This window comes from Takifugu flavidus, chromosome 1, assembly GCF_003711565.1.
Source record: "Takifugu flavidus isolate HTHZ2018 chromosome 1, ASM371156v2, whole genome shotgun sequence".
NCBI classification, from domain to species: domain Eukaryota; kingdom Metazoa; phylum Chordata; class Actinopteri; order Tetraodontiformes; family Tetraodontidae; genus Takifugu; species Takifugu flavidus.
Window position 1 is genome coordinate 25,980,359 of NC_079520.1, and position 11,598 is coordinate 25,991,956.

Genomic DNA, 11,598 nt, shown 5'->3' on the forward strand with positions numbered 1-11,598 from the left:
CTTTGTGTTTTATATGTTTTGTGAACAGTTTTATTTTCTGCCTTTTTGCATTTTTGAGTTTTAGATGTAGGAACTTTGTTGTGGCTAACTGAGCAAATTCGAATCGTTTCCTTGGCGATTTCTCACTCTATTGCGTAACAGCTTTTTGACTATGTTGAACTAAAGCCTTTACTCAGCTGGATGTTTTGTGTTGTGGACTGGTAGCAGGTTCTCAGGTGGAGGCATTAGGACCCTGTGGAGGTCGACCTGCTACCTACCCGTCTGTCCCGTGTCACAGTTTTCTGGTGGGACCTGCAGGAGCGGAAATCTGTCGTCTCTCCTTTGGTAGCTCCGGGCTCCCCCCCTTCACTTGTTCAGCTGTCACTTTGTCAGTCACTCTCAGGATATCTGCTTCCCCCTCTCTCTAAGGTTTCATAATGAGGCAGCGTCTCATCCAGCGGTACGGCTGCATTTCATCCCGCTGTTCTTGCTGAGCCGCGACTAGATGGACAGATGGGGTCATGGGGTCACCCATGACCGCTACCTTCCCCATCCGTCTCTAGATGGACAGAAACTTTCAACGCTTGGTGGTTAGCTGAAGTGGATCTTTTTACTTCTGCGTGTTTTCTGGACGGGTTGGATTGACACACATGGGGAACGCCACAGGTAGCCTGGAGGTACCTCAGGGGAAGGAGGGCAAGACCTCCCCGGGCTGCTCGAGAAGACAAACCAAACTACCGATGCCCCCAGAGGCAGAGCTGGAGCTGCGGTTTGACGCCGTGCTGGTGAGAAGAATGTGGAATATGTTGGAAATGTGCAAGTCCTCAGAACAGGCTTATCACAGCGGCAGGGACACGGTGTCACCACAGAAACACACAAAAGAGAGCCTTTATGCTGCAGATTACTGCAGCTTTACGCTCCGTGTGTGTCCTTGCATTGGCTACATATTGGGTACCAAAAAAGTGAGGACATTTTGGAAAAGTTGGGATATTTTTTTTGGGCTGAACACAGACAGGGTTTAATGGTTAAAATTTGGTTTGGGTTAGGGTTGGGTCAGGGGGTTAGATGGGACTGGTAGGAAAAGGGGGCTCTGAAATGTATAGTTTAGTGTTTAAGCAAGTCCCCGCAAAGATAGAATTACAAGGATGTGTGTGTGTTTATGTGGCAGGTTATGTTGTTTTTTTTGTTTTTTTTAAAAAACCCTCAGTTTAAGAAGCTTTTAAATTGAAGGAACTTTTTTCTTTATTTTAACACTTTTTCTATTTGTTTTGTTTATTGTGGTAAAAGTCCAGTTGGGCTCCAGTGTTCCAGGACACAAAGGTTCTGCCTCCTCACAGCCAGTTTTATTTTAGTGGATAAGATGATTCCATTCCTTCCCTGAGCTGTTTGCTGTTTTACCAGTGACTTGCCAGAAAAAGTCATTTAATTTTCACCTGAATGTGTCAGAGAAGGTCTCAGATCCACCAACAATGTTCCGTTAAGCTCTGCAATACAAGCCGAGGTAGGAAGTGATGTGTGATGAGTGCAGTCATCGTGTCTGTGAGCAGCACGGTGATAATTATGGCTACCTTTCAGTTAAATTGGATTATTGTTGCCTAAAGTATGTCGACAATTGTGATGAGGAGTCACATGCTCGTGGCAGGAGTCACAAGATGTGTGTGTGTCCTTATATTCGCTACATATTGAGTACAAAAATACTCATTCTACTAGCAAAGACAGGACATATTTGGGAAGTGAGCACATTTTGGCTGATCCTCACAACCACAACCAACAGCTGTGTAAGGTTTAAGACATGCTTTTAAAATTGAGGTTATGTAGGTGAAGGGTTAAGGTTTTAGATGGGATAGTAAAGGTTAGGGTAGGGGCTGGGTGAAAGTCTATGAAAGTCCCCACATGCGCAGAAATACGAGGATGCGTGTGTGTGTGTGTGTGTGTGTACTGCAGGATTTGTTGCCAATGTGCAGCTGCAGCAGGTTTTCATGAGCAGAAAAACCTGCAGTAGTTTCTTCAACCCCCCCCCCCCCCCCCCCCATCTTGTTTTCTGGTAATTCATCATTGCTGGATGGCTGTGCTCAGGTTGGGAGGGAGGGGTGGTCGTCTGATGATGTCTGACGTTACCACAGACTAAGAATCACCACCAGAAATCTGCACAGCTAAATTTACATGGAGAACTTGGTCCTTCGGGTTTTTACATAGCTGTTTGCATACGGTTGAATGCTGCAGTGGGTGGGATTGTAAATGCACATCTGCGGATTTGTGTAATGTTTAGACGGAAAAAGCTTAGATAAAAAAGGAAATCATGGCTACCTTCCAGGCCATAGAGTTCACCTCATCAACCAGGCCACGTACTGACGCTGATGACACTTTGGGTCACCAAAGGTCATTGAGGAAATTTTCAAGATAAAGGCAGCCAGATACAATGGATTTAACCAGGAAACCTGGTAAACGAACCTGTTCTGGTAGATTGTTCTGCCCCTAAGCAGGGCTGAGTGAGTGTTCTGGTCCTGCAGTCCAGTAGAACCACTGTGAGATGGGAGAATACTCCCAATAGCACCTGAAGACTGGGGTAGGATGACATTATCTCAGTAAAATTCAAGTTTAAGAGCGAAACTATGGCGGTTTGGAGAGGCCTCACTCGGTGATGTTTTCTAAACCAGCATCGTTTTGCTGATTTGAATTCTCGTTAGGAGGAATTTGACTTCAAGCAACTGAATCTTCTGTTTCAGAACACGATGAATCTTCCACCAGACAAAGTGAAGATTCTCAGCCAGTACGACAACGACAAGAAGTGGGATCTGATCTGTGACCAGGTGGGTTTAAGGAAGACAAACAGCTGAAACCATCTCGGTCTTTACAGGCACATGAATAATGCAGGTCTCCGTAGCAACGATCAACAACGACAATCATAACAGTGGGAAAGAAGAGAAGACACCTGAAACATTTACACAGCTTCAGTCAAAATAAACACAACTTTTAAATGAATCTCATTTACGTAAAAGATGCGGTGCATTCGGCGTGGTCTAACCCGAAGCCTTCACTCTGATTCATGTCTGTCTTCGTCTCTAGGAGAGGTTTCAAGCGAAGAATCCACCATCCGCATATTTGGAGAAGCTGAGGAATAGCGTGGATCATGGAGTCGGCCGGAAGGTGCGCTAGCGTACGGGTCAAAAGAAAAACCCATTCTGTTCAACATTGAGAGCCCCTAAAACCTGTTAATCCCAGTGAGACTCCAGATCATCTGGTCAAGATGAACGACTGTGAGGGCGATTTTATTGGTTTCGAAAGATCTTTTAGGGGTTTTAGCGACTGAGGGAGGCGGGGTTTATTCAATCTCACTGCAGCCCATCACCAGAGGGCGACAGAGACGCTCAGGCCTCCTTGTAGAAACCGCACGTCCTCAGCTGTTATTGAAAGTCTAATGTGTAAATTTGCTGTGTCGTCAGTTTAAGAGACGCGTGCAGGAATCTACTCAGATCCTGAGAGAGCTGGAGATTTCCCTCAGGACCAATCATATCGGGTGAGTCTCATTCCACCTGCGTTCGGCTCTAATTAGTCCTTTATTCAGATGGAGGGCGTGTTTCCGTGGCTGCAGGTGGGCTCAGGAGTTTCTAAACGAAGAGAACCGAGGTCTAGATGTTCTGGTGGAATATCTGTCGGTCGCCGTCACGTAAGTCACGCCTTTGCTCTTCATCCCTGGAAGCATCCAGTCTCGCTGTCGCCGCGGGAGACAATCAGCGGGAATTCAACCAGCCGCTAAATGTTTTATGAACCGTGTGACTGGCAGACACGACGTCGACACGCCCGATGACGTCACGCCGCCCCCCGACAGAAACAAAGGTCTGGACAAATCCGTGGATGACGTGAGCAGTGCCAGTAACTCACCCTCACACACCTCCAGGACAAATAAGACCTTCACTGTCAGGTGAGTGCATCTCTCACACACACATCCTAGCATTTCTATCTTTGTTAAGACTTTTATAATGCATTACCCAGCCCCTAACCCTAACAATCCCAACAAATCCAACTCGAACCCCAAGCTTAAATCCACGTCTTAACCCTCCAACAGTTCTTCGAAGTTGTGTGGACAAGCCAAAATGTCCTCACTTTGCTAGTAGAATGAATAGTTTGGTACTCAGTATGTAGCAAATACACAAGTATGTCTGGATTGTCTTCACACACCTGTTGACGTGCCGCTTCTTAGGAAACTTGTAATTAACAAATGTTGCTATGAACAGTAGTCACATAGATCAAAGCGGCTGCTTTGATGTAGCACCTTGGACAGAACAAAGCTGAGTGAAGGTTTGTGCCCGACAGGAAAACGCTGCGCACGTCTCGCGTCATGAGCCAGACAGACGACGTTCACCTGTGCATCATGTGTTTGCGTGCCATCATGAACTACCAGGTACGAGGCCTCACTTACCCAACATGCTGTGTGTGGTTGGGGGTGTCGTTTGTTCTTCATGTTGTTGGTTCTTCTCAGACGGGCTTCGACCTGGTGATGAAACATCCTCGCTGCGTTAACGAGATCACCCTCAGCCTTAACAACAGGAACCCGCGGTGAGATCTGATTGGATGGCATCAGTCATCTGAGGTTAAGGATGAACTATTTAAGAGATTAAACCAACTTGTGCCGTCAGGACCAAAGCTCTGGTGCTGGAGCTCCTCGCCGCCGTTTGCCTGGTCAGAGGCGGCCATGACATCATCCTGTCCGCCTTCGACAACTTCCAAGAGGTGAGGAGAGTTTTAGAGGTTCTGGCTGGTGAAGAACACAACAGAACAGGTTCCCCTGGTTCATAAATGCCCCTCTTATTAGCCTTTGAGTCTTGATATTGATATCAGAAAGGTCCCCTGAGAGGAATAAGGACTTGCTGAAGTCATTTCTTAGAAGTTTGAGACCTGCACCTCCAACATTCAAGCCTTTATAACCAGCATCTACAAAGAGTTTAAACACACTCTTCTGGGTTGTAAGATCCCCCCACCTGTCTGGCCAGAGGACACTTTAAACCAGGGATCCTTTATTGTCCCATCTTCAGGTTCTGGAGCTTGGAGAGCAGGACAGATACAAAAATCAGTTAGAACCCTAACCCCTCCTCCCCCAGCACATACACAGTCACACATTTCTATCTTTGTGGGGACTTTCCTAGACATGAAACATTACCCACCTTTGTACCTTAACCCTGACCGTTACCTCACGCCCAAGCAGTCCTTTGAAGGTGTGGGGTCCAGTAAAATGGCCCCACTTTGCTAGTAAAATGAGCAATTTGGTGCTCAGTGTGTTGATATTGTGATCACACACACACACACACACCAGCTGCTGTGTTCAGTTGTTGCACCATCAGAACACACTGTAAATACATCAGACATGTGTCGAGGTTCCTCTGACCTCTCCTTGACCTTCTCCCGTCTTTGCCTTTGAGAACGACCAACTGGTGTCGATGCGACGCCTCCTGAGGATTCAACCTCGCAGACAGGAAGTAGCGACCTGAACCAGGACGGCCTATTGTTAGATGAAAAACAAGCAAGCCGGGGAACCAGTTTTACTTTATCAGAACTGAGACGCCACTTCAAACCAGTTGTTCTCATCATTGTTCAATGAGCTGAACTGATCGAGATAAAAAAAAAAAAAGAGTTGGTGATTTATCGCTGTCGTGCTAAAATGTTTCCTTTTATGATGCCCGTCATGGAGGAGTGGAGTCCTCCGCCTGGGCTCTGTGTGGTGAAATTTAAAATCTGATGTGGCTTTAATGATTTTGTGTTTTCAGGTGTGCAGAGAGAAAAGTCGCTTTGAGAAGCTGATGGAATTTTTCTGCAGGGAAGACCGAAACTTGGACTTCATGGTAAATGGGGGCAAATGCTGAGATGCCCTGATGGACCAGTGACGCCCCTTACATCCTGAACCAGTGTCGCGTCTGTGTGTCCACCAGGTGGCGTGCATGCAGTTCATCAACATCATGGTCCACTCAGTGGAGAACATGAACTTCAGGGTTCACCTGCAGTACCAGTTCACCTGTCACGGGCTGGATGAGTACCTGGAGGTGGTTCCTTAGTCCCAGTCGACCTTTGACTCCATGTTGAAACAAGTTTGACGAACTCGAGGTCTGTTTGGTTGCAGAAGCTGAAGTCGACCGAGAACGACAGGCTGCTGGTGCAGATTCAGGCCTACCTGGACAACATGTTTGATGTTGGAGCTCTGCTGGAGGACGCCGAGACCAAGAACGCTCTGCTGGAGCACATGGATGAGCTGCAGGAGCACAACACACAGGTGGAACACAGGCACACACACAGCCACGCACACACACAGATCATGTAAATGATGTCACCTGTACTCGTTACAGCTGAGCTCCAGACTTCAGGAGAGTGAGAGGGAAGCTGAGGAGAAGGTGTCAGAGTTAGAGAAGAAGTTGATTCAGACCACAAAAGAAATGGAGCTGCTGAAGGTAATGACGTGGACTTGAAGTCCACCAGAACTTCGGATTCACGCTCAAACTTTGAGGGAAACGGTCGATTTGATGTTTGGCGTCTGCAGGAGAGTCTTCGTGAGTCCTCCTGTCAGGTGACCCTCCTGAAGCAGCGAGAACAAGAACAAGAACTGGAACACGAGAGAGAACGAGAACGCGAGCGGGACAGAGAGCGGCGCACCCAGGTCCTGAAGGAGCTGGAGTCCAGTGTCCAGGCTCTGGTGGAGCAGGGCCTGGTCCAGATGAGGCGGTCGCCATCTGGACACCTGGACCTCCAGGTGGTCCCTATCATCCAGCAGGTTTCGCAGAAAGGTCAGTTCTCCATAAAATGATCACTTATCAATCAAACTGAGCAGCTGATGGACTCAGTCAGTTTCTCCTGACAGCTGAAGATCAAGTTGATTCAGGCCCAGTGACTCCGCCCCCTTCAAATCAACCTGCCCCCCTGGTGGAAGCTCCTCCTCCATCAGCAGTGGCGCAGCCGCCTCCCCCACCCCCGCCACCTCCTCCTCCAGTCTGCGTTCCCCCTCCCCTTCTGCTGCCCCCTGCTGGAGGTCTGACCCCAGCACCCGGCCAGGTGGCTGATGGAAGTTCAGGTAGATCATCTGATGGTACGAACTAGTTCAGGGCGATTCTGATCAGGGATCAATAGTTTTTCTCCCTTCAGGTCCTAAGAAGAAAGCCATCCAAACCAAATACCGGATGCCGCTGTTGAACTGGCAGGTGCTGGCGGCGAACCAGGTGACCGGAACTGTCTTCAACGAGCTGGACGACGAGCACGTCCTCCAGGTTTGTTGCCCGAGGGACCGGTTGATCTGAGATCAGGAGGCGGTCCCGCCCACGTGACCTTGCCAGCCAGTCACAGGACTAAAAACATCTGCAGGTCCCAGATAGGAAGGGGGAAGGGGGTGGGTGGGGACCTTTGGACCACCTCTATCCCTCTGTAACTTTGCTGGTGGGTGTTTGGACTCTGCAGGAGCTGAACATGGCCGAGTTTGAGGAGCAGTTCAAGACGAAGGCTCAGCCTCCTCCTGTGGACGCCGGCACCCTCAGGGTCAAACTGTCCCACAAGAGTCCCAGTAAAGTGTCTCTGATGGAGCCAAACAGGGCCAAAAACCTGGCAATAACCCTGAGGAAGGAAGGAACGTCAGCGGGCGACATCTGCTCCGCCATCGAGACGTAAATCTGCAATCAGCTTCCCCCATTTCAACCTGCTGCAGTTTGACAGCTGTGACGTCTCCGTCCACAGGTACGACCTGCGAGCTCTGAGCCTGGACTTCCTGGAGCTCCTCGAGCGTTTCATCCCCACCGACTACGAAATGAAGCTGATCCAGGACTTCGGGCAGGAGGGCAGAGCGCCGGATTGGCTGAGCGAGGAGGAGCGCTTCATGATGCGCTTCGGGAAGATCCCGCGGCTGCCGCAGCACATCAGCGCCCTGACGTTCATGGGAAACTTCCCCGAGAGCGTCCGGCTCATCCAGCCGGTCAGATCACATCACACACGTGCGCCTCCACCGGAAAATAGTCCCAGTATTTGATTTCAATATTCCAGGACTGATTGAATCTGCTTGATGTTAGAAGTTATTTCATTTTGTTAATCACATCATCCTGTTCCGACTGTTACTGATGTTAAGTTTATCTGAGCAAAAATGCCAAACTTTAGTGGCCAACAGGGGGAGCTGTGGAGCCACAACCATCTCCCTTTGGTTTATTTCATTGCAATTTTAGAAAGACCCAGTTTAAAGGTTTCAGAACCTCAATCATTTCCACCCTGCAGCAACTGGACGCTCTGATCGCCGCATCCATGTCCGTCAAATCCTCCGGCAAACTGAAGAAAATCCTGGAGGTGAGCTTGGCAACAGCAGCCGATCGGTTTGGTTTTGTCGTCTGAAATGAGGGATTATGGCATAAACGTGTGTGTTGCTGGTGTCAAGATCGTTCTGGCTTTTGGAAACTACATGAACAGCAGCAAGCGAGGGCTGGCGTCCGGCTTCCGCCTGCAGAGTTTAGACCTGGTGAGCTTAAACTAGAGTACTGAGGGGTACCGGGGAGTGTCGTAGAGTACTGCGACGTCACTGAAGAGTTCGTTTCTGTTTCAGTTGTTGGACACTAAATCTACCGACCGGAAACAGACGCTGCTGCACTTCATCGCCAATGTCATCCAGGAGAGATACCCAGACGTGAACAACTTCTACTCTGAGCTGCACTTCCTGGACAAGGCGGCGCTGGGTGAGCTTGCAAATATTCCACTAATGTTAGCGTGTAGCACGTTAGCATGCTCTGAGAGAAGCTGGGGATTGAAAAACGGTGGGTTCTGTCTCCGTCCAGTGTCTCTTGACAGCGTCCTGCAGGACCTGCGAGCTCTGCAGCGAGGGATGGAGCTGACGAGGCGAGAGTTCGCCGCAGAGCGCGAAAATCCGGTTCTGCGCACGTTCCTGAGCGGCAACGCCGAGCTGCTCGTCGCTCTGGCGGCCGACGGGAAAACGGCCCAGGTCACCACCGATGGCCTTCAAACCCGCTTGAAGATCTGAGCACGTAACATATGAGCTGAAACCTCTGTCTTCCAGGACGTTTACGAGTCCACCGTGGAGTACTTTGGCGAGAACTGTAAAACAACTCCGCCTTCCATGTTCTTCCCCGTGTTCACCAGGTTCATCAAGGCCTACAAGGTGAGACAACAGGCAGCAGTTCCTGGAGAAGAGTTCTTATTCAAACGTCAAACTGGTTCTGTCCAACAGCAAGCGGAGATGGAGAACCAGCAGAGGAAGCAGCAGAAGGTCCTGAACCTCCAGGCTCCAACAAGTCCAACCAAAGAAGACGTCAGTGGGAACAAGGTAAATGTCAGATCTGATTGACAGACGTGCAGGAGGTCAGGAGGTCATGCAGAACATGCTTGTTGTTCCAGATCAAACTTCAGCAGGTGGACCTGATTGCAGAGCTGAAGAGGAGGCAGGTGTCTCCTCAGGTGAGGGAGGGGAAGGACGGCACCATTGAGGACATCATCACAGGTAGCACTCCCACCGCCACACCACAGGTAGCCTTGCTTAGCACACACACCTGAGGTAGACAAGTTAACCTGCCTGTTTGCTAATGGAGGTGAAGAACCTTAAGCTCCTACTTCTACAGCTGTTGGAGTAGGGAGGTTATTCAACCTGGTTGACCAGGGTTTTGAAACTAAACTCTGGAACTGGAACTGGAAGATAACAGAGGAGGACCTGAAATATACAGTGGGACCTCTACTTACGAAATTTTCAGTTTACGAAACGTCTCAACGGGAAAATATTTCCTCTTGTTACGAAAGAAATTTCAGGATACGAAAGGCAGAAATACGCGGAGTTTAGCGAACGCAAACTTGCTTGTAGCTGCTCTGCCATTGACTATTGCCTAGCATCTTCCTGTCATCCCATTGGCTAGGAGGGATGTCAATATGTGCAAGTTTGTGAGTATCCCAGCATCGCCTTCGTTTAACTTTTATTTTTTGTGAGTCTTCGTATGTTTGTCCATTAGATGGCAGTGTTACCAAAAATGTTAACGTTCATTTCTAGTAATGACGGCTAATGTAGGATTAGCCTGTAATAAAGTTCATTTTGTTCCTGGAGAAAACTTGCACTGAATTCCTACATTTATTGTGTGGTAATCTAATTGTGTATGTATTTGTTACATGTTTTGATGCATTTTTATGATTTATAAAAAAAAGGATGTCCAAATTTTTGGGGGTTTGAAACAGATTAGGGCATTTACATGGAAAACGCGTCTCTACTTACGTAATTTTCAGGTTACGAAACAACTTCTGAAACTAATTAATTTCGTAAGTAGAGGTCCCACTGTAGTCATAATCAGAATTTTTGCCTGAGCTCTCGTGTTCAGGTTTCAGGTGTCCAAGAGAGGTTTCTGTGTAGCCTGAGTCAGTTTTTGCTTCCAGTGTTCATGCTAAGCTAGGCTAACTTTCTCTCCTGACGTTCATCAGCGTGAAAGCTAAATCTAACCCATCGATTAAAACTCTGTTTTTGTCGTCAGATCTGAGGAATCAGCCATACAGACGGGCTGATGGAGGTCGACGCAGTGCCAAGTGGAAGGCGGGACAGCAGCTCCACGTGTCGTCTGACATCTCGCTGTGAAAGTCAAACCTTTCCAGATAAACTACAGCAAACAAGGATTTAAGTGTATGACGACGATTTAAATAGCGTTACGTTTTCAAAGGGGAAGTCTGGATTTGAATTTCAACACAACAACACAAGGACGAACTCCGTGCCTGTTCGTTGACGCTGCTTCAGTCTTCAGGAAACGACGGCGAGCCAGATTTGTCCCATGCAGAGGACGATTCACTGTCAGTCACAAGCTCCGCCCCCTGCACTTTTCTTGACGCAGTTTGTCACTTAAGTGACACGAATAAATGAAGTTGTTTTTACGATTACGATTTTAGCTTTCAACTACAAAATTTGTAGCAAATTTGAATTATTTTTAACGCTGAGACGTTAGGACACTTATTTCTGCATTTCAATAAAACATTTTGTATGTTTTTTGCTCTTTGTCACTAATTTAGCAATAAATAGAGCGAAAGGTTTATGCTAACTTTCCTCACATGATGCTTATCAGTGCAGAATACTAAAGGGAGCAACACAGGAGCCCCGCGGTGGCGCTGTTGTCACTGCAGTTGATCCTTCAGTGACCATGAATATGAAACAAAAACGTGAGAAAACCCCCCAGATTTGAATTTAATTCCCAAAAATATTCATCCTTTATTAGTCTTCAGTAGAGTCACGACAAAACCTGAAACAGGAAGTTTACAAGAAAGACTTATATAAGATCAAAGAATTCCGTTGGAATGCAGTTTCGCTGCTGAGACGGCCGATCTGCCAAGAATGAGATGGAGCTCAGTTTTGTACGAGATCTTCTGGATCTCCTCTGAGCTGGTGCAGGAACCTTTCTGCCCCCTTCCTCATCTCCTCCAGATCTTTGTTTACGTTCTTGATGAGTGTGGCTCCTGTTACCATATACAAAATCAGCTCAAGTGGAGAGCTGGTCCTACGGGCCTTCTCTAGCGCCGCCTCCATCTTGGCTGCAGAATCCAGGCTTGTGGCGGCCTGTGAAGCTATGGCGTGCGCGTGTTGGCAGGACGCCATTTTACCACAGATGAGCTGAGTGTGTTTCAGCTGGTCCA

General features: G+C 48.1%; 1 protein-coding gene across 4 annotated transcripts; it reads left to right on the forward strand.

Moving 5' to 3' along the window:
- Window positions 1-281: 281 nt before the first annotated feature.
- fmnl1b (formin-like 1b) lies at window positions 282-10,957 on the forward strand. 4 transcript variants are annotated; one of them, XM_057049171.1, is made up of 26 exons: window positions 283-764; window positions 2,706-2,789; window positions 3,046-3,126; window positions 3,423-3,496; window positions 3,572-3,646; window positions 3,764-3,901; window positions 4,294-4,381; window positions 4,460-4,536; window positions 4,617-4,710; window positions 5,742-5,816; window positions 5,904-6,014; window positions 6,092-6,241; window positions 6,315-6,416; window positions 6,506-6,749; window positions 6,824-7,033; window positions 7,105-7,226; window positions 7,414-7,616; window positions 7,687-7,921; window positions 8,215-8,283; window positions 8,372-8,452; window positions 8,537-8,666; window positions 8,766-8,929; window positions 9,005-9,106; window positions 9,176-9,271; window positions 9,343-9,445; window positions 10,455-10,957. In XM_057049171.1, the coding sequence occupies exons 1-26, from the start codon at window positions 630-632 to the stop codon at window positions 10,553-10,555; spliced, it is 3,144 nt and encodes a 1,047-aa protein (XP_056905151.1). In that variant the 5' UTR covers window positions 283-629; the 3' UTR covers window positions 10,556-10,957. The 4 variants fall into 4 exon arrangements, with proteins under 4 accessions (XP_056905059.1, XP_056905151.1, XP_056905322.1 ...); XM_057049079.1 differs by having other exon boundaries at window positions 282-764; window positions 8,537-8,929; XM_057049254.1 differs by lacking the exon at window positions 283-764 and adding an exon at window positions 1,325-1,480 and having other exon boundaries at window positions 8,537-8,929.
- The last annotated feature ends 641 nt before the right edge of the window (window positions 10,958-11,598 follow it).

Excerpts from the sequence above, each read along its gene's own strand:
- fmnl1b (XM_057049079.1), top strand. The coding sequence starts at position 630 with ATGGGGAACGCCACAGGTAGCCTGGAGGTACCTCAGGGGAAGGAGGGC. Across the intron at positions 3,647-3,763 it reads TATCTGTCGGTCGCCGTCAC|ACACGACGTCGACACGCCCG; the intron begins GTAAGTCACGCC and ends TGTGACTGGCAG. Across the intron at positions 6,242-6,314 it reads TGCAGGAGCACAACACACAG|CTGAGCTCCAGACTTCAGGA; the intron begins GTGGAACACAGG and ends TACTCGTTACAG.